This window comes from Marmota marmota, unplaced genomic scaffold (genome assembly GCF_001458135.2).
Source record: "Marmota marmota marmota unplaced genomic scaffold, marMar, whole genome shotgun sequence".
Classification (NCBI taxonomy): domain Eukaryota; kingdom Metazoa; phylum Chordata; class Mammalia; order Rodentia; family Sciuridae; genus Marmota; species Marmota marmota.
The window spans coordinates 16,677,055-16,703,612 of record NW_026000082.1 but is presented as its reverse complement, the minus strand read 5'-3'; the positions used below and the strand labels follow the sequence as shown (position 1 = coordinate 16,703,612).

General features: G+C 46.3%; 1 protein-coding gene across 1 annotated transcript in view; it reads right to left on the bottom strand.

Moving 5' to 3' along the window:
* The window catches only part of Agbl4 (AGBL carboxypeptidase 4), a 1,414,634-nt gene that overhangs the window by 97,903 nt on the left and 1,290,173 nt on the right, over window positions 1-26,558 (bottom strand). The window contains exon 8 of the mRNA XM_015485024.2: window positions 18,226-18,340. Coding sequence (XP_015340510.1) covers window positions 18,226-18,340 — 115 coding nt within the window. The remainder of the gene's footprint in view (window positions 1-18,225; window positions 18,341-26,558) is intronic.

Here is a 26,558-nt window from a genome sequence, read left to right as displayed (position 1 = left end):
AAATCACCCTTTAAAATGATAAATAGTCCTCAATATAGAAGGTTAAAAAAAAGATAGCATACCCTTCCTATCACTCAAAGAGAACACTGTTGGACTTTTGACAGGATTGCTACCACCTTTTCTTTCTGTAGGGCAGTGACTCACACCTAATGAACATCTACTACACATTCTTATTATAAAAGCTATATAATTTTTTGAATTTTTTATTTGTTCTCTTTAGTTTTACATGACAGTAAAGTATATTTTGACAAATTTATACAAACATGGAGTACATCTTATTCTAAATAGGATCCCAGTCTTGTGGCTGTATTACCATTTTAAAATCCTAGAGCATTACATGGGAAGAGAGAGCAAGCATACCTGTTTGGGTCTCTCTCTTCTTACATAGAAAGTTTATATAATTTTCCCTAAGGTCACGGAGCTACTCTGAAGGAGAGTTAGAATTTGAGCTCAGATCAACATGTTCTGAGCACCCAAGATCTCACCGATTGCCTATCTGATTCTGCTTTCCTCTGATGACACTAAATTATCTTTCACTAAGGAAACATTTAATTAGTGTCCCGATGTACAGACTTAGATATGCAGTTCTTAAATATTCTTGTCTGCAGTATTACTACTCCTGGGAGTGATCAAGGAAAAGCAATGACAGACACCCATGGATACTCTCATCTAAAATCTGCTCAGGGTCATGAATTCAGCTAGCACTCAGTGGATCAGGCTTCAAACTCAAATCTCTCTGGAATTAATGTCTACACTTTCCTATGGAACAACCAGATGAGGGCAGGCTCTCTGTATTTGAGAATGTATAAGTAAATTTAGGAGGGTTTAGACATCAAAGAGGAGCTAAAAGTTAAATGCAGCAATTCGTAACAGTTTTATTGGAATATATCAAGCTTCCTAGTGGTGTGGCTGGGATAGAGTGACTGATTAAAGATGTTCCCTGACCTCAAAAGTATACAGTCTAACAGGAGAAAGAAGATATGCTCACAGGCTTACATCCATTTATAATCCAGGGCAATGTTGTTAGGACTAAATGAATTAAAATGCATAACAAACTTAGCTTGGCACAGGTTCTGGTACGTGATATTTAGCTCAAAAAATTTTGTCTTGTTGTTTTATTGTATTTAATTATTATTTTATGATAGGTCCTTTATGAGTGACATAGACTATATTTGTTTTATATCTTTGTTTTGCAGTCTATAGACGGCTAGAGTGGAGAGCAATGATAAGGTCTAATCTCTTATCTCCTCTTCCAGTCTGGGAATCAGACAGATCTGAGTTCTAGTACACGCTGCTCCCACCTAGCACCTAACTATAGTAGATATTGCTCATATTCTTCAGGAATAACCAGCATCCAACCCTGTTATTAGATGGGAGATGGAACAGGCAAGTTTTGTCCTCCAAATTACATGTTAAGAAGGCCATGACTATGCCTTATTTCCCACCCCGGAAGTCAGATGAGTCAATTCATCCCTTTGTGACCTGGCAACCAGGGCAGCAGCAGGGAACCAGGCTCAGGCAACAGCTACTCCAACCCAGGATTTGGAACCAGGTGATGCAAGGTAGTGGGGACGGCTGAGCAGTAGGGCAGTACTGCTGTGGGACAGAGGCAGATTGTTGCTGCATGCTATTGTTTAGATGTGTCCCCCAATGGTTCGAGTGTTGGAAACTTAACCCCCAAGTTTATACATTAATAGAGGGGCCTTTGAGAGGTAAATAAGATTAGATGAGGTCCTGAGATTGGGGCCCCATGATGGCATTAGTGGTTTTGTAAGAAGAGAGAGACCCAAACGGGTATGCTTCCTCTCTCTCCCCATGTAATGCCCTAGCAGCACGAAGACCCTCAGCAGATGACAAGCAGACTCCAGTGCCATGCTTTTAGACTTCTCAGAAGCGTGAGCCAAATAAACTTCTATTCTGTATAAATTAGCCAATCTCAGGTATGTTGTTATAGCAACAGAAAACAAAGACATTGCCCTTCAGAGCTACTGTTAATTGTTTGTTTATCGAGTCTCGCCTCCAGCTTCTGCTTGATTCTGTGAACCCCTTCCTATCAATTTCTTTTCTGCTTAAGTGACTGAAGATAGTCTTTGTTACTTTAGCTGAATGCATCCTTAACCCTATGGCCTTATAGAAAATTCCAGGGGGGCTCTATATTGTCCATTTCCCAAGGCTGGTCAACCAGTAGAAGGAACCATGGGTCTGAGTACTACACTCATAGATTTCTCCCAGCCCCCACTGAACATCTGCAATTGGGAAGGGAACATTGTCTTTGGTAACAGGACTGAATCGTAAACAACTGTATCCTTTAAGATGCTTAGTTATGTGCTTCTCCTCTGCCCTGTGCAATGTCTTGGCAGGTCAAGGTGTCCTAACTAGCTCTAGGACATCTTGGTGACACTCACTACCTCTCCGGGTAGCTTACCTCATTCTCAGACAGCTCCATTAAGAAATTCTTCCTCCTCTTTAGCTAAACTTTAGTCTCTCAGTGACTTCTCCCATCAGCTTCAGCCTTGCCTTATGGAGCATCACAGAACAACGAGACTATATTGTAGAGACCAGGGGCTTTGGGACTCATAATTAGGTTTAAGTTTTGGCTGCACTCCTTACCAGATATGTGACCTTTTTAAAATTTCTTTTTTAATACCCCTCTGGGCTTCTGTTTTATCATATGCATAATGAGGATAACAACCCTGACCTTCTGGATTGCATACAGGAACTAATGTATGTAAATGGCCCAGCAGAATCCTCAGAACAGAGAGAACTCCAATAAACCATAGCCAGTGATGATAGTGGTGGTGGTGATAATTGCGGTGCCTGTAAAATTCTCTAAACTTAAATCTCTCCTCCTCCAGGAAGCAGAGGAGGATTTTCACTCCCTGCAAGTATGGGACAGGGGCTTTTCCTCCGCTCCTGTAGCAATCTCTGCTTCGCCATCAGAGTGGCAACTGTCCAAGATATTGTCATCACTGAGTCTGTCCTTCCTAATGAGCCAGACATTTATTGTAGTCCTGTGCCTGATAAAGAGCCTGGATCATGGTAGGTGTTGAAGAAATAGTTATGAATGATTTCCAGTTGGTCTGACATACTCCTCTGAACCATCCAGTCACACAGGTAGGCTCCAGTTTTCAAGCAGGAGTGTCCAAGCCAGGGAAGGTAAGGCCACGTAGCCAATCCTCCACAGGGCCCAGACGAATCCTGGCCCCGGCCCCTGTGGATTTTGCCCTTGGCCATGATGCTTCCAGGAAACCACTTTAAATTAAAAAAAAAAAAGTGAGTTTCAACACAGAAGGAAAAGTATTAGAGATCCAGAAAGATCAACTCCTTGATCCAGCCTGCTCATGAAAGCAGTGTGAGTGGTAATTCAAAGACAACCTCAATCCTCCAAGGACCCTAGGACTCTTTAGAAGCTAAAACATTTGTGAACTCTTCGGTGAGTACTGTCTGAACCGGCACATCTTTGATTTTTAAAGAATTCTTCTAATGGTGACCAATCTATCAGTAGTTGCATATTTACTGAACAAAACATCTTAGTAAAAATCATGAGCTCTGGTGAGGAGTCAGGGTGCATGACCCACCTCCACTGTCAATGTCATCTTGGGAATGTTTTCTGCCCTCCCTGGATTCTCTGCTCTTCTTTGTAAAACAAAGCAAATATGCTTCTTATGGAGGTGTCTTTCAGACTTTTTTATTATGTGATTCTAAAGCGATAACTGGGCTTTAGCCCCAGAGTTGGGGATTTTGGGGGAAAGCATATCTTGCCCAAAAGGTTAAAATACAAAGAAAACAAAGTAGTCCAGGAAAAGGTTGATACGCTTTTAAAAAGAAACATCCACTAGCCAAGGATTACTGATACCTTAATACTAGTTGTACACATTTCTTAAAATTTGAGATTTGTGTGGGATCCAGATGGGAGTCAAAACACCAGAGAGCATTCCAGGCGGAGGACGTGGCGTGTGCAAAGTGAGGGAAGTAAGAATGTCTGGAAATGATACATATTTCTAACAGGCTCCTTGTGTGTTCTGCTTGCATCCCTGACTGTAGGCTCTAGGAGGCCAAGGCTACTACAGGCTCTTTGTCTTCAGTAGCTTCCACAGACCAAGAAACAGCTGCCTAGACACAGGGAAATGGACAAGATGACCCCAGATAGCAGGCTTTCATGCTACTGATTGACAGTTTAGAGTCATTCAGTGTGACATCCTGGGTCTTTGTCTCCTTGGTGCTTTTCCATTATTTATTTTTAAGATGAATTTTTTGCATAAGCTTAAAATAAAGACCTATCATCAGACAAGAATGGAGGCAAATATTTATGGCACCAATGGAAAAAATTTGGTATTAGAATAATTCTAGAAAATTCAAATATATGGAGTCCAAATTTACATTTGGCTGCATAATAAATAATTTTGTCCTCTTGAATTGGAGGTACTTTCAAATATCTTTTTTTTTTCCCTTCTAAATAGTGAATCCCATGAGGGCAAGAACAGTCTAACTCCCTGGAATGAAGTTACCCTCGTTCCAACATTATCTGCAATTACCTCCAATATTATCCAGTTGCAGAGACGGTTCGATGTATCTATTGAATGAATGAATGAATGAATGAGTGAGTGAGTGAGTACATAAATGTACAAATGCATGGGTGAATACTCTTCAAGTTTTCAAATTGGTCTTTGGCAATTACTTGAAGACTTATAGTCATGCACAGATTAATAACATTTTAATCAATGACCTCACATGTGACAGTGGGTCCGTGACAATGTACCCCTCTTGGCTTTTAAGTCCACTCTCTGATTCTCTCACAATGACAAAATCACCTGACAAAGGATTTCTCAGAAAGCATCCCCCTTATTAAGCAAGGTAGGAACTATATTTTAGAAAATAGTTAAGCATCTGTTAAATATTAAACATATTCAAATAATCAGGTGAAGTAGGTATTATTTATCCTCATTTTATAGATGAACAAATAAAATCTAAGAAGGTTTTGACCTTGAGAAGGTCATTTAACTACTAGGATATAGAACTGGGATTCAAACGCAGTTCTTGTTGATGCCAGGATGGTTCAGTCACTCTGAGCTCCCTCCATGCATCAGTGAGATTGTGTGATCTATGAAAGGGACACTGAGCTACTCATTCATCTGCTCTTCCTGTCCTGTTTGCTTCCTCCTTTGCCCAATGGCAGAGATACAGTGGTCCCAGAGAATGTTATTCAAATAGCAAATAAATAGTTCCATCCTGTGAAGGGCATCGTGTCTCATCCATGTTGTAGTAATGGCAGCCAGAATGAGGGCAATGATTTCAGTTCCCCTCCTTATGATTTCCTTTTCATCTCTTCTAAAGGATAGAGGAAAAAGGCAGCTCAGCGGCTCCAGATCAATCTCGCCCTGAGCACCGTGAGGCTGCATACTCCCAGGAGCCTTGGCATTGACAAGCAGAGATGTATGGGGCATGCGTGCAGTTGTCCCCTGAACACAGCAGTTTTTCAGCATTACCAATGAGCTGTATTGGATTAAGTATATTTGCACCAAAAGCAAAATAAATATTGCTTTATTTAATGCCACAAAAAGGTTGGGATTCAATTGCCCTTGGCCCGAGGCACCTTCCAGCTCTATTGATTGGCCAGTGTCAGAATGCCAGACAATCTGTCATCATCAGCCTCTGCAGAGTGCCCAGCAGGTGGGTTGGACTCTGCTGTGGTGTAGTCAGAGGCAGTGCCCTTTGTCCCAAACAGAAGGGGTGATCATAACACAGCCCTCCCTCATCACCAGCATCCTGAGAAGCATTTCCCTCACACACTTCCTCAGATCATTACAACAAGGAGCTCTCTGTGAGCAGACTGTGAGAAAAGAGAGGAGGATATGTAAGAACACCAGCTTCAAAGTCTGGGTTTGGGTTCGAGTCTCAGATCTGCCACCAAATAGCTTTGTGACTTTGGACAAATTCATCTGTTTTGCTCAAAGACCTTTAAAAAGCTATTAGGACAGAGAACTGAATCTCCCTCACTCCTACCTCGTCTTTGATGAGAGCACACTGACTGGTACATGGCAGATGCTCAGGTGAGCTGCCCAGAGGCTCAGAGGGTTAAGGAATTTGTCCATGATTCAGTGAGGAGTAGTAGAAGACTGGACCCAGTCTTCTGGCTCTGAAGTTGCAGGCTTAGCCATCATTCTGCTCTCTCTCAGCAGTCCTAAGAGTCCAGGCGGAGCCTGATAGAGGACTGCCCCTCAAGGCGGCAGGAAGTGCATACAAATTCATTTAAATGGGGGAAACTAAGTCTCAAATGAGGGATGAGCATGAAAGTTACCTATATGCAAATTGATAAAAGGCCCCCCTCACCAGGCTGAGCAGCTACAAATAGGTGCCCCTTCTGGGTAGGTGAAGATAAAATGATGCCACTTTCTCTGGCCAGAGACTGTGGTTCAGGAGCAGTCAATTCCCCCATCGGTTCCTTGACCAAGAACCTTTGTGCAGTGAGCAAACTGCCCGACCATGCGAGGCCCCCTTGGTTGGCAGCAAAGCCAGGATCAGCACTAGGGTTTCCTATCTCCAAGATTCAGTGAGGTCTTCACACTTCAATGGTGGCCTTTTTGGCAAGGTGGTAGGATCAGGGGGGAAGTGCTCACACCTGGAAACAGAAGCATCTCCAACTCCACACACCACGGGGCCCACTCCCCCAGCAATATCCCTAGCAGGCAAGGAGAAGTTTTGATGGAGTGTCTTCTCCCTGTGCCGGGCATGTGCTGCAGGGGATCACCCTTCCTCCCTCCTGTCTCCTGCTTGGCAGCAACAAACACAGGACTTGAAGGCAGGGTTTGTCCTGCATTGCAAATAACACGTGGAGAGACTCATTAAGCACAATCCCCATGCTTCAAAAATTGGGATGCAGAGGGATGTGGCAGAGAGGCTTGTCACAGTCACACAGCTATGTTAGGGCTGGAAGTCCATTCCAGAACCAAGGGATTATATTTCTCCCCATAAGAACACTGATAAGTATTCTTTTTTGAAAGGTCTAACGGAGGACATTTTCTAAAGGAGCTCCTCATTGGCCCTCAGAGCTAGGAATTAGCTATTGCAACATCTTAGGTAAAGAAGGGTAGAGGAGAATCAAAGGGGAAGAAGTCCTTTATGTCTTCTCAAGATCTGGGAACTGATAAGCCCCTCACTTGCTCACCAGCTCTGAGAACAAGAAGGCTGAGAATGACAGTGAATCCAAGTGTGGACTCTTGGAGTCATGTTGCCCAGATAAAATCCTGGCTCAGCTGCATGATATCTTTGTGGCTGGACTTCTCTGTGCCTCAGCCCTAATCTGAAAAGTGGGGAGTTTGCCACAATCAAAGGGTTGCTTTGAGAACTAAATGAGATTTAGAACTAAATGAGATTGGAAAATGCTGAGGACACTGCCTAGTTTGAGATGAGCATATGTGTTAGCTCTTCCTAGGATCTGATGTTGGCAGGATCTTCAGAGTCTGATGTTGGTAGGATGTTCAGGGTCCTCCACAATCTAGTGCCCACTTATCCCTACACTACTTTTACCATGTCACTGTTTTGTGCACCATGCAAAGCTAGTACATTGGAGGGCTCCTGAGCTAACAGCACAAAGGTGACCCTCCCATGGGCTGATGCAATTTTACTGAGTCTCCAGACTTGGTAAGTCTGGGCTGCACCTCAGCCTCCACTGCCCTATTAGCTGATAGCTCTGTATGATGGATGCATTATACGCTGGAGCGGGCTGCAGCCCTGATCACATGCACCAGCCACTCCAGACCACACTGCATTCTCCAAGGATCCCCGTCATTCAAGGCTCAAGCAACAAGGCTCAGCAGCTTGGGCTCCAAGTAAGATTTGTGGGTTTAATTCCTGGATTTCCTACTATTAACAGCGGGACCTGGGGCAAATGACTTAACCACACTGTGTGCATTGGATCCTTATCTGCAACATGAGAATAACATTAGGACCTACTTTGTAGATTCACATCGTTGTGGGGAAAACTCCTTATTGCTTTCCATATGAGTGGGGACGTCATTCTTCCTCTCCACTCCCTTGCTAGCTCTTTCTCGAGGAAGAGAGTGGACCTTGTCTGATTAGTCCGTTTGAGAAAAGGAGCAGAGCCTTACTCCTCTTGGCATGTATTTTCTGGATCTAGAGCCCTAAAGGGAAGGTCCACTCTGGCCTCCTCTCTGCCACATGGTGTGCTTGGTTGAGGCAGCTCACTTCCCTGTCTGCTTTTGCTGGTGGGGAAGCTAAGTTTGGGAGTGAAGTAGAAGGAGGTCAATTTTGGCTACGGGGATTGAATGCCTTCCAAATTGTGCTTTTATTAATAATAAAATGAATATTTTGACCTCTACTTTTCTGACCCCTGTATTTCCTTCTGAAATGGCAATAGGGTGAATGGAAGCAGGAATGTGACATCACCCCTAAATCTCCAATGGACTAACATGTAGAAAACACGTGAACAGTATCTGGCAGCTTGTATAAGTTTGATGGATGCTTTGTATTATTATCAATATTGCCGTTGACTATTATTCATCCTCTGGTTTAGAACACACCACACTATTCTGTTCCTCTGGCCAACTTGCACTCTCTGCTCAGGACTCCTCTCCCATACCACCTTCAGGACAGTTTCTCTGCCTTCTCCCACCCCAACGCTCCTGGCTGGATTAAGGGGGCCTCTGTGTCTCCACTGTCCTGAAGACCCTGGCCTCCCCTTCACCGGGGCAGTTGTCTCCCCTCTGGATGTGAGGCAAGCCCAGGGCCACGCCCACCTTGTGTCCCCAGCACATGGTACAAAATATGTGCTGGGTGAATGTTGAAGGGAAGGAAGAGAAAAATAGAAGAGAAGAAAGAAGTGATTTAGTCGGAAGGCTTCTTAGACAGGCGGAGTGTCAGCAAAAGCCAGAGGTAAACAAGAGCAGGCTGGTGTATGCCAATGGAAAGGGCCCTCGCTCCTCTTGGCACGTATTTTCTGGATCTGGAACCCTAAAAGGACGGTCCACTCTGGCCTTCCCTCTCTGTCCTTGGGAGTAGGAAGGACTTGGGAGTGGGCCGGCCGGGGTGCAGAGGAAGGGGTAGGGCAGACAGTGAGAGACCTCCATGACACTGCACCTGCTTTGAGGCCCAGGCTAAAGACTTAGGTTCTTTCTGATGGTCAATGGGGTGGCGCTGAGGACTCTACGTGGAGAACCAGCACTACCCAAGCAGTGGTTTTGGAACCGGGACAACGGAGCTGGAGTCCTTGATTCTTCCGCACTGCTTGGCTCCGCCAGTCTCCCTGGCCACTCATTCTGGGTTACTGTCTCCTCGGAGGCCTGTCTTCATTGCAGAATCAATTATTAAAATCAACTTGCTATCAACTCTAACTTTGAAATGCTATTCAGCTGCTTGCAGGGACGGAGATGGGGCGCTGCCTCCACAGACGTCTAGCCATCTGGCCTTTTCCATGGAACCTGGCTGGGAAGCTCATTTGAATAATTGGTTTTGGCGGTGTGCACTTGTGGGTTAGACACCTGATTACACTGCCAGCCCCGGTGTCCTTTCAGCCTCTATAGAAACATCACTCAGGTTACATAAAGCTGGAGAGAGTCTCTGGGAGGTAAGGGTCTATTTGGCCCCTGCTGTCACTCAGGCTGCATCTAAACTAACTATGTGATTCACTCACTGTGTAACCTTGAACAAGTTACTTAGCCTCTCTGTGAGTCTTTTTTTTTTTTTTTCTTTGCTCAAAGAAGGAGAGTGATTCCTCTTCTGCCTATGCCAGGCTTCTCAAAAGGTTCTAAGAGAAGTTGGAGGGGGGGGGGGGCTGCAATTCAACAGAAATGGTAGTGGAAAGATTTAGTGAAGGATTCAGGTAGAGGAGAGCTCAAGGACATATAGCAATGTGCACATGGGCTGTTAACAGCAGTATGGTCCCCAGGATGAGGCTTGTGACAGTCCCTTGCCACTATCCTGCTACTCAGTTCTACAGACTTGAGGGAATTCATCTAGGAAATAAGAATATTGATAAAATTGTGCTAAAGTTTAAATGAAATAATAAATGCAAATGCTTAGAACAGTGCCAGGCACAGAGGTTCAATAAATGTCAGCTGTCACCATCATCGTCACCGTAATTGTTCAATCCCTGACACCATGCCTCAAAGATGGGCAATGACAAATATCTGGAGCATGTTTACAGCAGGAAGGAGGGGGAGGGATGGACACGAGTTCACATAGGAAAAGTTGGGAGGCTCTGGGGATGTTCAGCCTGGACCACAGGAACTGGCAGTGGTTCTAGTGGGTGAGGAATAATGGGGACAGACAACCGCACAGCCTCCTGGAGGGCCAGTCATGTCCCTTGGTTGTTCATCTCCAAGCACGAATGGCTGCCATTGTTAGGGTCTGTAAACAAGTCAGGATGGCGCCTGGCATTTTGCCAGAGGGAGTGGTTTATGAAGTAACGCCAGCGAGCCATTAAGTGTGGAGATTCCTTATTGGTTGACTGCTGTATCTAGTTTATGTTAATTAAGATAAGCTGTGTGGAATGTATATATACCCCTCCTGTCCTACAATAAACGGCTCCCACTCCTGCTGTATCAATGTACACAAGTTTTTTGTCACCCCCCGGTTATTTTGCTGCAGCCGGACTGTGGCATGCCATGTAGAAGATGGGTGCACCTGAGGACTCCTTTGGAGGGCAGAGGTCGTCTCTATCTGGCAGACGAAGCCTGAACAAAAAAATGCTCTCTAACAGTCAGAGTGGGCAACAGCACAGCATGGCGCTCTGGGAACCCCCGTGCCTGGAGGTGAACCACCAGAGGGGCATGACTGGCCCTCCAGGAGGCTGTGAGGGGCTCTCTCCAGGTATCCCTCCATGATGCTGTGACAGGGGCATCCAGGGATGGGGTGAGTGGCTGGGCAGAGAAAGAGGCTCAGCGTGAGGAGGGAGGGGCTGCTAGATCTCTCAGTGGGGCAATATTTGCTGTGGATCTTTGGTTTTCATTTCTTCTTGATAAAAATATGTAGATTTTATGCTGTCACAGAGCAAATAGAACACTGACCTGTGTTTTACACATTTTACAGAACATATTTTATGTTCTATTCTACATTGGTCATTTGAAATCTTTCCTTTTCTAGATGCTAAGGTGGAAGAGCTAGGCCATTTAAGGGTGTGTGTGTGTGTGTGTGTGTGTATGCATGTGTGCACCTGTGCACATGTGTGCATGTATGTGAAATGCTTCCTCCGATATTTTACCCTCTGCTACATTTAATGATGTTTTGCTGCACATTTTAGTTCCTTTTGATGTCTATTGAACTCCTATAGATACTTCATCCTTCAAAAATCCTCCTAATCATAAGGAGACTCTCCCTGCTTCAGGGGACAATGTACACAAAGTGTACTGAGGGTCAGTTCTGGTGGGTTCATAAACCTTGTCTGTCCTTTGTGCCAGGGAACCTGAGGCAAGGTCCTTGGTACCTCTGTACCTCAATTCCCTTCTCTATCTAAAATGGGGCTATCACATGACCTCTTCACAGGGATTCTGGGAGGAGTGAATGAGATGATACCTATGATAGACAGTGGGTAGGCACCGCCTATAAACACTGGCTTCTTATTGGCAAGGACAGCCTCTGATATCCTTCTGCTTCGCCAAGGCCCAGGACAGGGCCCAAAACCCAGCAGGCCCTCAACAACCCTTAGTTAAATTGGATTTACTGCACTGGAGCACTGCTACATAAAGATTGCCAGGGCTAGGAGACAACAATGGTGAACATCTGCAGTTCATACAGCATCCATTCCCACCACGGGGTCTGCAGTGCCGGGCTCTCAAGCAGACTCATTTCTATGCCTCCTATAGAGGTCTATTCCTCTCCCCCACCTCCATACTCCCAAGCAGCACTGAGGTTTTCTGAAGATGAGAAATTTCACAGCATCCTGCTATCTTTTGGGTAACTGCGTATTTTATGATGACTAATAGGCAATTACTATGGTAATATTGCGATTCAGCATGTGTGAGGTTTGGGAAATGAGAAATTATGGGTAACTACTTTGGACTCATTTCTATGGTAACAAAAAGTAATTGTCATTAAATACCAGTTATACTGAGGCTGTACCTGGTAATTATAGATTTTTATGCCCAGAAACATAAATAAAACCAATAAATTTATTCAAAGGTCTATGACTGTTTACTTATACGTGGCTCTATGGAATACACAATGACAAGCACCTAATTAAGAAATGCAAACCCAACACAGAGTTTCATATTGTCATATGGAGATGGAAAGTCTGTTTTTCAAATGCAAGGCAACTTGGGCATTGCAAATGCTCAGAAAACGCAGTGGGGTATGGAGTGGGGCTGTCTCCTCTGCAAAGGAAGGGATGGGCAGGAGGAGGTGATAGAGAGGGTTTGCAAATGCTGTCATATGGGTGCATGGCCTTGCATCTGCAAGATACTGAGAATTGCTAATCTGTCCTAAACTGATTCAGCCCATCACCCCATACCCCAAAGGCCTTCTAGTTTCTTGGATCTGCAAAATCCATCCCTCAAACCTCAGGTCCCAGATCCCCTCAGAGCTCCATGAAAGTGTTCACATTGCAAACTCAGTAGCCTATGTGATTCTTTTTCTTTCTTTTCACTGTGGTTAAAAAAAATACAACATAATATAAATTTATCATTTTAAGTGAACCATCTGATGGCATTAAATACAATCATAATATGGTGCTACCATCACCACCATCCATCTCTGAAATTTTATACCCATTGACCCCCAACTCTGTATCTATTCAACAATAAATCCCTATTCTCCCCCTTCCCCTGGCAACCATGATTTTACTTCCTGTCTCTGTGAATTTGACTGTTAGACTACTGTAAGTACCTCCTATAACTGGAGGCACACAGCATTTGTCTTTTTGAGACTGGCTTATTTCACTTAGCCTAATGTTTTCAGGATTCTTTCATGTGGACCTGCTGCTCTTCGATCCTCTCCCCAGAGCTTCTACTAATGAGGAAAGGTGCCTTTCGCCACGTGTCACTCAGATTCTAAGAGGGTGGAGGGAGACTGAGGCTTGGGGAGAATGTGTCCACTCCAAGGATAAGTAAGACTCAGAGACAGGACAGAGAGCTGCAGTACTCTGCTTCTGCCCACAGCTCGGTAAGGAAAGAGTGTGCGGAACAGAGTGTTCCTGGATGCAGGCTGTGGCCCTGCCCATGGCGCCTCACCTTCCCAGACTTGGTTTCCCCTTCGCTCAAATGGATATAGTAAAAACTGACTTCCTTTCAAAGAGTTGTAATAATCAAATGTGGTTTCAAAGTGCCATTAAGAATATAAGGCCCTGTGTAATTTCAAAGTGTGGCTGAGAAGCCAGAAGTGGCTAAACCACAACAGTATTCACGTTAACAATGGCACATGGAGAAGACACTTGGGGTTAGGAGGCCACGGGGATGAAGATAAAAGGTTGGAAGATGATAGCATCTGGCAATGGTCACTTTACTCCGGGGCCTGCAGCACAATTGTGGAACACCGCTGTTTGGTTCATTTATTCATTCACAAAATATGTATTAAGGGCCCATTCTGTCGGACACTGTGCCAGGCACTGGGGCCTCGAGAACAAAGTCCTGAGCCTAGAGTTTACAGAGGAGAGGTGCATTGAACATATAGTAGTCACATAAATGCACATGACTACACATGAGGCCAAAGGCCATGAAAAGGCACTACAGAGTGCTATGAAAGAGCACAGTTGGGGACCTGCTACATGTTGCAGGTGCTGGAAAGGATTTTCTGTGAAGTAGCTTTACATCTAAGACCTGAAGGGGGAAAAAGGTGAGGGTGTTTTAGTCAGCTTTTTTTTGTCTCTCTGATCAAAAGACCTGACAAGAACAGTTAGACAAGGAAAAGTCTATTTGAGGCTCATAGTTTCAGAGATCTCAGACGAATGGACAGTGGCTCCATTGCTCTGGGTCCAACGTGAGGAAGCACATCATGGTGGAGGGCCATGAAGGAGGAAAGCAGCTCAGGACGAGGCCACCAGGAAGAAGAGAGAGAATTCTGTTCCCCAGGGATAGAGTGCAAATCCAAAGGCAGGCCCCCAGTGACCCACCTCCTCTGGCCATACCCTGCCTGACCATAGTTACTACCCAGGTAATTCATCCAAGTGGATCAATGTGCTGAGTAGGTTAAAGCTCTCATAATCCAACGTTTCACCTCTACACTTCCTGGCATTCACACAGGAGCTTTTGGTGGACACCTCATATCTAGGCCACAACGCAGTGTAACTGGAATGCAGCAAGCAAAATGGAGTATGCAGTTGCTCTGTGTCTTTATTATACACTATGTTATCTATTTTCATATCATTTAATATAAGTATTATAGATAGCTATGGTAGAGTGCATTATAGTTGCCACATACTGTTGCTCTAAACTTTAGGTTTCATATACTTTTACCACAACCATAGTCTAGTACCATTACAGTAGGCTGTTGGTGAATATGGCGTTCGCCATCTCTCATGGTATAATAGCCAGCTATTGCTATTAAATGCTGGAGTACACCCCCACTACTATTAATATCATAGTACAGGTCTTGTATTATTAAACATAAGCTTAGCTGATGAAACCTGGGAAATATCTCTAACTAGTCTCCTATATTGGGTTGCATGCTTCTTTAATGTGGAGAAAGAGGAAGAGGAGTAACACATTTGTTATTAGAACTTCCAGTGTGTCTACCACTGTGCTTTAAATGCATTATCTCACAAAAGCCTAATAACTCTTTAGTATTCCCATTCACAGACAAGAAAAAGAAGCTTAAGGAGGTCCTGCCATTACCCAAGGTCATACAGCAGAACTTGAAATCCCACCTGACTGACCCCAAAGTCCACATTCTCAGCCACAGAACTTCACTCCCTCCAAAGCCCTTGGCTTCCCTTGCCACTGCAGGGGGCTGGCCTGTTGAACTGTCCCTCCAGCCTGGGACAGTGCCTCAGGGCAGGCCTGCCTTGACTCTCAGGGTCTGGCACATCTGGCCATGGCTGTGGAAGGAGTGTGGGACAAGAGAGACGAGCAGGGCTAATGCAGACACACCGGATCCCTGGCTACTCCCCACGGGCCACAGAATCAAGGCAGAGTCTTCAGCTTCTCTGAGAAACTACACACCCAAAGGGAGATGTTGGAAGAACGAAGATCAGAGGGCATGAGAGCGAGGCAGAGGCCTGACTGTCTCCATCTGACCTGCGTCCAGTGGCTTGATCAGCTCCCATGGGTCCGACTTGCTTACCTCCCTAGAATTCTGAACACACACCCTTCACTTCCTCCTTCTTTCCTTCCTCCCTCCCTCTCTCCCCACCACCCTACTTAATTCTATCCTTTCGTCCTTCCATCCTCCTCCCCCCAACAACATTTCTTCCTATACTCAAACAAAAAAATAGGAAGTTTGAGTAGATTTTTATTATTTGACAAACCTTGACAAAGCCCCTCCTTCAAGATGTCATGAGGATTAAATGTGTGTGAGTGTTTGACAGGTCATTGGGTCAGCAAGCAAAATTTCTGGAGTAGCATTTCCTACTGTATGTTTTATAAACCTAATGTGGGTGGCAGGGTGTGAGGACCGCGACACCCCTGAGAAACACTGAGTACTATACTCTCTTGGGGTTCCCCCTGTGTTTACTAGTGCATTGAAAATTCTGAAAACTCTTTATTGTAAAAGTATTTTAACTGCATTTAACTCAGCATTTCCCAAACTTATTTGAACTCTGAATTCTTTTTTTCTCTTTAATGCTTTCACAGGTCTCCCTGGGCCCTCGAAATATTGCTGTAGAGACCATGTGGCTCTGGGAGGGGCTGGCCTAGGAGATCTCTAGGGCACCTTGAAGCTCTCAATTCTGACTCTTTGTTATTATTTTTCATACTCTCCGAAGCTGTAGTCGTGAATTCTCATGATTGATAGGCTCTTTGTTGCTATTCAGAGCTGTTTTAGCAACAGGATTAATGCCTGTGGTTAGAAATTGTTTCCAACTCTCATAATGAGAAAAAAATCACATATTCTCACTAGGAGAATGTTGGGGATTGAAACTTCACTATGAAACTATGTCTGAGGGTTGGAGTCCTTTTATCCTAAAGCCCCCAAATCACAAATTATGGACCTGGAAGATATGTGGAAAGCATCTAGCCCTCCATCACCACCCCACTGTCCATCTGAAGGCCTGAAAGGGGAGGCGTTTTGGCCAAGGTCACAGACCTCTTTTATAGCAAATCCTTCCCTGGACAGCAGATGATGACATAAAGAGTGTGTGGAGTGGCAATATTGACCTCTCTCTGACCACTGCAGCTCTTGTAATTAAACAGAAATGTTAACCTAAATCAAATGCTCTTTCCACCAGCATTATCACTAACGGGGCAGTCTGTCTAGGGGAGGTGGGAAGACACTGCTCTCAGGTCTTTAAGGAGCCTTAAACCTGCAAATGCTAATGAGCCATCACTCCAGCCAATTAAGAGAGGCAGCAAAATCGTCTTTAACAAAGGCTTCATGCATCCCCTGGGGTCTCTCTAACTCATACCCAAGGGTGCCAGGCAGCCCCTCTGGACCCAATTTCCATGGCTTTAGAAAGTAGTAAATTAACTCTGTGTGAATGGGCCTGGCTGGGTGTCAGGAGATCTGGCTCTGATCTGAGTTCAACTAAGGACCTTGAAAAGGTCCCATTTCATCTCTAAGTCTCAATTTCTTCATCAGTAAAGTCATCCCTTTCATTCACTTATGTTCATTAAATATTTTTTGAGAATCTACTATGAGCTGGTAGACAATGGGGACACAGAGACCATGGAGGTTCAGCCTTGCCTTCAAGTGACTTGAAGTCCAGCAGGGCCTGTGCAGTAGGATGACTTGTGGGCCCGAGGGAAGGGAGTGGCCAGCTGTCTGGGGTTGGGGGATGATTTCTAGAAGAGTTGCAAAGAGGGTTAGTGAGATGAAGAAGGATTAGGAGGTGCTGGGCAGAGGGCTACCTGTATAAGGGTAAGAGGACAGGGCCAACAGAGTGGAGTACAGGGCTTTGTGGGCAAGGAGGATGGTGCACATACAGCCTCCAGGGCATGCCAAGCCTTGCGTGCAGAGCTGAGGAGTTTGGACGTTATCTTCAAAGCTGTGAGCCTAATCAGCTGTAATGCTGCACAATTTGGGTAGTGAAGCTAGATGGTCACTGATTCACTGGTTTTGTGACCTTGGGCAAGGCCTCAAGTGTGCAGTAAGTGTAGCATCTTTATCTATCTCAAAGGATTCAATGTTCCTCTGGCAGATGATCCCCTGGGTTGTGAAATTTTAGGCTGTAGATTATGGTGCTAAGACAAGAGAAAGAACATTCAAGTTGAGAGGGCCTGAGTGGGAGTGGGCCCGGCTGGTCTGCCCATGCCAGAGGGAAATGCTACACACTTGATCTGGGAAGCACTCTCCTTCATTAATGATCTCCAAGTAGAAGCATAGCAATGAGCAGTGATCATTACAACTGCCATATGAGGCTCTGCAAGGCACATTCCTCCTCACTGTTTCTTTTCATGTCCTGTCAGGTAAATTTTATCTCCAGGTAATTATTATCTCTCCCTGAGCACCAGAGAGGGAAAGTGAATTCCCCAAAGTTACACAGGAAGTAGGTGTTAAAACTGATTCTATGGAGCTGAAGAATATCATGCTAAGTACCATAAGCCAATCCCAAAAAACCAAACCGAATGTTTTCTCTGATAAGCGGATGCTAATTCACAATGGGCAGTGGGGTAGGGAAGAACAGAGTTACTTTACATTAGGTAGAGGGGAGTGAAGGGAGGGGAGGGGGCAGCGGGGGGTAGGAATTATAATAGAATAAATCAGACATTTTTACCCTATTTACATATATAACTATATGCCTGGTGGGATTCTACATCATGTATAACCAGAAGAATGGGAAATTATACTCCATTATATATGATGGATCAAAGTACATTCTACTGTCATGTATAACTAATTAAAACAAATTTAAAAAATCAAAAACAAAACAAAAAACAAATCCTACTTCTCCTGATGCGTGGCCTAGTAAGCTGTTCAGAAAGCCCCAGCAAGTGACCTCAGATGACTGCGTGAAACAGCCGAGGCTCATTTAGCCACATTCCCAAGAACCAAGGTGAAACTTCCTCCCATGAACTCATGGGTAGTCTGAAAATTCTTTCTCAAAAGTGCATCCTTGGTTTCCTCTTGGTACCATGTCCCCACCCTGGGACTACCTGCTTCCAGGCCTCCTCCCTCTCCCCTCACCTGTAATTGCCCAGGTAGACTCCATCAGGGTTGAGCATCGGTGCAATCTTGAAGACCAGGTGTTCTCGCAGGACACGGGCAATAGGGTGCTGGCTTACGAGGAAGTCGATGATCCCTAGGGAAAAAGAAGTGTCGGGATTAACCTAAAAGTGCTTCCAGAAGGAGGGAGCACATTTCTCTTGATTTGGAAACATTAAGAGTTTGATAGCTGATGTTGGCCTGTGATGTTATCAGCTGCTACAGAGCTGCAGCTCTGGACGAGGTACTACCCAGTGAATTTTACAAACTTATTTCTGTTTCCAAGAGACACACAGCTCAAGACACAACATTGAAGCCCAGGGACAGGACACAGGGAGAGCATTTCCTGCCTGAGAAAAGAAGGAGGGCTTCAAGAAAAGATGGCAATGGAGCTGTGCCTTGGAGGCCTCGAATGACACCAAAAACCTCTGGACTGTGTTCTCATTGCTGCAACCCGAGGGGTCTCCCTAAAGTGTGAATCTGATCTGTCACTTTTTTTCCTTGGTGATGGCCTCCATCTATGTACGGGAGAGGGCACAGGAGAATCAAGGGCTCTGACTCTCACCCCTCCACTCATCTCCAAATTTCCACTTCTTCATTGGAGATCTGAAAAATGGACAAAATGTGGCCCTGGCCTTCCATGAAATTAGTGAAAGTGATAGAAGAGTGAGAAGACCTCTCCCAATGCAGAGGAGTCCCATTTCCTGCTGGAGAGTGCAGGAGAGGCCTGGAGGAGAAGGGAACCTTTGAATTGGGCCCTGACAGGTAGGTTTGATGGGCAGGAGGAAGGTGTCGGGGTCACTATAAACGACCCATGTGCCCAGTGGCAGGCGCTTAGCTGTTGGAATGATAAATTGCTCCAGAGCACATTCCAAAGCTGCTGTGACCAGTGAGGGACATCTCAGGCTTTTCATTATGCCAAGCTGAGCATCCAGTGGCAGCCGAGAGCCGGTTGGACATCATTTACTTCTCTGCCGACGCGGCAGTGGACCAGATGCCCTAATTTATTTGTTGGTCCTCATATTAAAGTTACAGTTTGCCAGTAAACAGGCAGGGTAATGATGCCAGGCACCCTTGTTAGGGGCTAATAATTGCTTAATCTGTCCACTAATTGACCCCGGCTCCCGGGGCAGCGCTCCATCAAGAAGCCAGCCTGCTCTCAGGGCCTGGCAGAGCTGCCTCAGAGAATGGGCTTCTGGAAATGGAGTGGCTCATTGTGATCCATCCTCCTTCACAGATGAGCAGATTAATTGGGCTGCCAATTAGGCAGCTAATAAAAGAATGAGAGAAAACAAAGCCAAGACCAGAGACTGCAGCCGCCCAGAACTTCCTCTCCCAGGTGGACATGGGGCAAGGAGAGGGCAGGTTTTAGATTTATCTTGTGGCTTGGGTCAGACACAGTTTAACAGAGATCATTCCCACTGATCAGAAGATTTTTTTTTTTCTTTTTTTGGTGTTAGAGGAGGGTGGTCAGGGGATTTTTGAAGAGGAATGTAGGAGAAAGTAAGAATGGAGAGAAAACGCCCTCCCTGACTGTGAATCAAAAGCATTGCAGGGACCAAGGAAGCAGAAGGACCCAGGGAGCAGAAAGACTTGGGGACTTGAATTTGAATGTTAACTGTTCCTTAGGTGGAGCTGTTGCTGAAACCAGTTTTCTCCTCTGAATGGAAGGATGGGGATGCCTCATCCGGAAGTTTGTTGTGTGACTGGGAGAGGGCTCCTGTGCCTCGGCTGCCTCCCAGCACCTGAAGAACCCACTGGGCTAAGTCATCTCAGAGCCGAGGGGTGAGGCAATGGAAGCAGGAGTCCTGGTCTGTGAAGTTTACTAACTATGCAAACTGAGGATAAGGACTCTGAATTGGAGAAGCCAGCAAACCAGAACAGGACCTGGGCTCTAGTTTTCACTAAGTTGCTGAATGATCTGTAGAAAGTCTCCAGGCCTATTCTCTTTAAAGTTAAGAAAAAGAACCAAACAATGCCCAAAGATGCATCCCACACTGACATTCTATGATCCCATCTATTTTATACCTTCCCCCAAGGAGAGGAGGCCTCCTCCTGTCAAGTGAGAACAATCTCCCTCCTGCTGGGAGAGTCCATTAGATCCCTTGATACTAGTCTTTGTTCTGTCTGTGAACTAGTTCGCCATGGTCCTTTCCTTTGAGCAGACTGAATCAGGAAGATGGAAGACAGCGGGACAGTGGGAAGGCTGGAGAGGAAGGAAAAGTGATGCAAGGTTTGCAATTGAAGCTCAGTGGCAGAGATCCTTGCCTGGAGCCAGTCTCCAGCTGGCCAGGAGGTACCGCACCATTGTTGTTATTTCAATCAGAGTGCTGGGTTCAGGGGTGGCACACAAGGGTGCTTAATAATGCCTATTGATGGATCATTCCCAGGAACTCATTCAACCTTGACCAAGTGTGAGATTATCAGTTGAACTGATAATCACTCATTCTACAAACACTGCCAGGCAGGGCAAATGCCAGGCATCCTAAAATGAATAAGATGTTCCTGCCACTGAGGGTGTGTGGGGAGAAAGCAGCTCCCCACTGACTGGCCAAGGGGAACAGCACAGAACTGGGAGAATAAGGAAAGCCCCACCCAGTCTGGGGGTCAAGAAGGGATCATGAAGAACAAACTTTCAGGAAGCGTAGAGAGCCAGATGAAAATGTGGCAGGAAGACATTCCGGGCAGAGGATTCTTACTGCCAGACTTGGTGGTGGTGAGGAAGAAGACGACCTATTTGGTAACAGACAACTTTTCAACTCCAGGTGCACAGCAGTATGGTTTAAAGGGCAGATCCTGAAACAGAACTCTCCAGGGGTTTGACTCCTATTTCAGGAGTCATTCATTCTCTGTATGGCTTTACCTTTTAAGTTCCTCAGTTTCCTTACCAAGTAAAGAGGGGAGGATAAGACTTGCTGTGAGGATTGACGTGTGCAAAGTAAGTGTGTAGATGTGTTGTTTCAATCACTGCACTTACTCTCCAGTGAGCCTGAGGGGAGAAGGAATATAAGGAGGAGAAGTGAACAGGGTCTTGCTGGTCCAACTGAAAGTGCATGAAAACCTCTGGAGAGCTATTACAAAGTTTGAATCCAGGAAGGTACAAGGTCAGATCTGGGCTCCAGATTGCTTAAAGGGAAGGAAAAACAGAGGGCCGGGCATTCTAAAGACAGGACAGATGTGGAGGTAGGGAAAGATACAGCAGAGATAGCCAGTAAATGTAAACCAGCTTGCAGTCAGGAACCAGGGTCTGTCATGGTGGTGACCTGCAGGGCCACCGGCGTGACCAAGACCCAGAAAATCATGAGAATGTAGCAGGTGAAGGTACTACCCCCAAGGGCATTAAAACTCTGCCCAAATCATACAAAGCTGGGGGAATGACTGACCCTGGCAGAATGGGGCCTCAAAATACAAACTGAGTTCAGAAAAGTTATATTTCCTGCACCTTGGAGTTTGGGAGATTGAGCCTTGCATCTGTTGCTCATGTCTGCATTGCCTCCAGGCTATGAGCTCCAGGATGATAGGGACAGGTCTACTGTCTTTGATGCCATATTCTTAGTGCCTAGTTCAGTGAAATGGATGAATACATGTGAAATGGACGAATAAAGTTAGATCCACAATGACTATTACATATGCGTTTGTTGGATTGACTTGCATTGCAATTGACCCCATTTTATAGGCAGAGAAACAAAGTCCGAGTGTGACATCACTAGCTAAGTGCCTAATAGGGGTATGGAGGGTTTTAGATCCAGCTCTGTTGGCTCAAAGCAGCCCTCTTTCCATTAAGGCAAGATGGGAGTAACCAGGAAACTATTTCTGTGTGTTTTGCAAGATGATTTGCATATGTCTCCACCATTTTCCCTTTAGAGAGTTCTGTGAAAGATTCACTGTTTGCATCCCCTTCTTAGAGGCAGCACACTAGGGTGGGAAGAGCCCAGGCTTGAAGTAAGACATCTGAGGTCTCTGCAGGGCCCACAGGATGGTTTGCGGGACAACAGTCTCCTGAGGGCCTCCTCTGACTAGCATAGACCCCTGGTGCCCTCTGCCAATCCCGGGGGCCTCAAATTACAGAATCACAGGGAGTCTGGTCCTGAAGAGCTTGAGGCTCATGGGGTGTCAGTCCTCACCCTCCACCCCCAGCTCTGCCCGCTTCACAGATGGAGAGACAGAAACCTAGGAGGGTGAAAGGCCCCTTCACACCCCTCTGTGGATCAAGCTTCATGCTTATCCTGTGTGGCTGTTTGAATGAGAGAGATAGAGATAGAGATAAAGAGAGAGGGAGAGAAAAAGAGAGAGAGAAGGAATAGGTAAGAAATAGAGGTGAGAGGAAAGCCGAGTGGGGGAAGGGCAAAGGTCACCATTTCACTGACGGTCAGGAGGTGCTTGGTCCCTGGTGTCTGGTGGCATCAGAGGTTGTGAGAGCCTGGCATGTACTTCTGTGTGTGTTTGTGTGTATGCGTGTGCATGTATATTCACCCACCTCTCCCCTCCTCTTACCCCCACAAAGCGCCCTGAGGAGGGACTCCTAAGAGAAGGCCAGCTCTTTATCTCCCATGGAGTCTAGGCCCCAGTGGCTGCCTTGGCAGGAAGCCCAGGGCTCAGGCTGTGAGGCAGGAGACCTGGATATAGTCCCCTCTCCAGCACTAACTTGAAAGGTGACATTCAGAATCCCTTGACTTTTCTGGAAGGTAGGGCTGAGAGCTGCCCAGGGACTGGTGGGGCTGGGGTGGAGAGCACAGGGAAGAGGAGAGGGCCAGCTGGCAGGTGGAAGTGGTAGGACTCAAACTCAGGCCTGTCCAACCCAGAGCCTAGCTATTCCCCTGCCCTGCACTCTTCAGAGGCCGCACGCTTTGCCCTCAGCCGCATTTCATAAATGTTGGCCTCATTAATTCAGTGGGAAGGGTCTGAAGGGGACCAAGTGCTCTGCAGGGGTGGCTTTAGTGAGCGTTGTCCCAACAGCTCCAGCAAGCTCCAGCGAGGCAGCAATTGCTCAGCCAGAGTCAAGGCACTGAGGTCTGGGACTGGCTCTGCCATCTTTTAACCTGCAAGAGGAGCCTCCCAGTGAGGAGAAACCAGCTAGAGGCTTCTCGGGGGCAGCAGGAACAGAGTGGAGCACAGAGTCCCCGAGTCTCACCAGGGCCTGGGTTCATAGTGAGGGTGGGAGGAACCAGGCATGAAGAGCCTCACAGAGAAGCTGGCACCTGCAAAGCACTCCACTAGTGCCCCTTCCTCCCACTGCTGCTGACGTTCTGTGCTTACTGTAGTCCAGCCACTGTCCTCAATGTGTCATTTCTTCCTTTATTCTTATAACAACCCTTGAGGCAGGATTCCTTGTATTTCCCTCTGAAGATAAAGGAACTGAGGCACAGAGAGTTTCTGCAACATTCCCAAGGTCACGCTGTAATAAGTAGAGGCTTCGGGATCAATCCCAGGCAGTCTGTCTATGAGTGACCTCACACGACCTGCCACAGGGCAACTCAGGTGCCCCTTGACCTCCCATGCTGCTGCTGGAGAATGAGGATAGCGTGTCCTCACAGAGGACATGAGTGAGGTTTGGAGTGAGGTTTAGGGGGTGGCCTGAGTCAGCGGTCACACCACCAGACAGTCTTAAGGAAATGCAGGCTCGGCCACCCTTAATGCCACCCCTTCTAAAGCTCTGCGACAACATGACTTCACTGAAGTCCCAGCAGCAGGTGTATCAGCAGCTCGGCAGTGAGAACTGTGGTCCCAGCCAGATGGGGACCAACAGGCCTCACATGCCTGCTTCCTGCTCAAGGTCACTGAGCCAGTTAATGGGGAAGAGCTAACAGAACCAGAACTACCTCAGCCCTCCTCCCTCCAGGCCCCAGACCGGCTGCCATCCCCAGAACAAGGTGGGCTGGAATGGGGACGACACTGAGGGCTCTGACTGGGGAGGAACCTCCAGCTGGGCTGTCCCCACGTGACTGAGAGACACGACACAGACAGAAGAGGGGGTAATGTGCCTGTCCCCGGCTCCCTTGAGGATGGATGAATTGTGTGTCTCAGGGACAGATACAGAGGCAGCCTGGGAGATGGAATCCAGGGCCACTGTCTGGATGAGTTGTGTGACCTGGGGCAAGCCATCTCACTTCCCTGAGCCTTCACAGCCCCCTCTGTAAAATGTACGTCATCAGAACTCCATGCTCTTCCAGGTCTAAACCTTGACCTTCCAGCATTTTCCATCCCTGAGTGGAACAGAGGAGCATGTACAGGCTGGGGAGTTGGCCAGACCGGGTTCAAAAGCCCCCTTTTCTGTTTACTGGTCATGTGACCTTGAGGCTACTCTTTCTGAACTCAGTTTGAGCAACCCAGAGCCAACATAGCCTTTGTTCCTCACATCAGCCCCATACAATGAACAAGAGGGTCCCATTTTATAGATGTGAAAGTGACAGCTGGAGATCCAGCCCCTAGACCTAAAATATCTGTGGTTTAATGAGGGAAAACAAATGGAAATCAATTATATAACAAGTAATTGACAGTAAAGATCTTTATTGGTGATGGTCATCTTGAGACCCACGATGAAGGCAGTGGGCTTCAGGGAGTGGGCTGGGAGGCCCATAGTGGGGGCACTTGGAGTAAGCCTTGGGAGATGGGCAGTACTTGCCCAATGGCAAGGAGTGGCACAGTCCTCCTCGGCAGAGGGACAGCTGGTGCCTGTGCTTTGTGATGGAGAGAGGACTTCCTATTCAGGAATAAATCTGTATGGGGCTGGCTGTGTGGGGCTGAGGGATAATGAGGCTGAGGCCAGAGAAGCTGGCAAGAGCCAGATCATGGTGGACTCTGAATGCCATACTGAGGAGTCCGGAATGTACCTTGAGCAGGTAGTGGGGAGGCATTGGAAGTTTCTGAAAAGGAGTGAACACTTATTTAAAAACCTCCAGGACTGGATGTGCCAACTCAGCACCAAAGATGCCTTTTCAGGAAACAGAGTTATCAGAGAGCACCTGAGATGCCCTCAATTTCTCTACACCCCAGTCCTCATCTGTAAAATGGGATGGTGACCTTGCTTTCTGTCTACCACCCACAGAAGAGGTGCGCCCGGGGATTTGGGCTCCCAGGGATGAAGGTACTGATGGCGAGATCACTGTCTTTTTACAAACAAGGACAAAGCAGTTCCATCCAATCAGCTGGGGGAACAACCTGCTGCCAAGTTTAGTAACTGACAGATGGTTGCAAGTAAAGGGGAAGGTAAACCCAGGAGGGACCTGGGAAAGGTTACTGCAAGGACAGTGCTGGGAAGGAAAAGGCCAGAAGTGAGAACGTAAGGAGTCAGCTGCAGGGATCGGAGCCCAGCCATGGGTCCCACAAGCTGCTGGGCTATGGGCATGTCACTTCCTCTTCCTGAAACTTACTTTCCTCAGCTGAAAAAGAGAGGGAGGCAATCGCACCTAACCATGGCATTGTTAGAATATGAGCTGGGAGAATGAAACTCATATTTATTTGCATAATGCTTGATAGTTTGCAAAGCAGATTACCTGCTTCATCTTCTCAGATTCCCATGGGGAAGGAGGTGGCATCTGTCGAGTGCCTGCTGTGAGCCAGGCTCAGGACTGGGTGTTGTGTTTGCATTCATCTCATGCCAGCTTCCTAACAGCCTTCCTAGAGAGCACCGTTATCTTGATTTCACATTTGAGGAAACTGAAGTCACACCACTAGGAGGTGGCACAGCGGTATTTGACCTCAGGGTTGTATGAGCCCACATTTCCCGATGTTTCCATTGCAGCATGTGGTCTCCCTCAAGTTATCTAAACTGTGTAGGCTTTTAAATATCCCTTCATGGTCATTTTGAGGTTGAAGTAAATAAATTCTATAAACTTGGTTTCTCATATGTAAAAATACTGTTAATATTAGTTCCCTTGACATAGGAAGTTATCATAATTACAATAAGTTTAATTAATTAAAACAATAAATTACTTAAAAGATGTAAAATGCTGACTAGCACTTGTCACCTGTATAATATATAGTTTTACACGTAATACACACACTAGATAGGTACAAATGCAGAAGTATCGTCAAGGAGGTGGGATGGTAGGGACTTTTGTACATTGCTGGTGGCATCAGAAAGTTGCAAGTTGTTATGGTTTGGATCTGGAACGCTTCCCCAAGCTCATGTGTTTAAGCAATGTACCAATGTTCAGAGGTGAAAAGATTGGATTATGAGAGGGATAAGTGGATTAATCCATTTGATGGACTAATAATTTGCTCTACTGGGTGGTACTGTAGGTAGGTGGGGCATGGCTGAAGGAAGTAGGCCACTAGGGGCATACCCTTGGGGATTATATCTTGTCCCTGGCTTC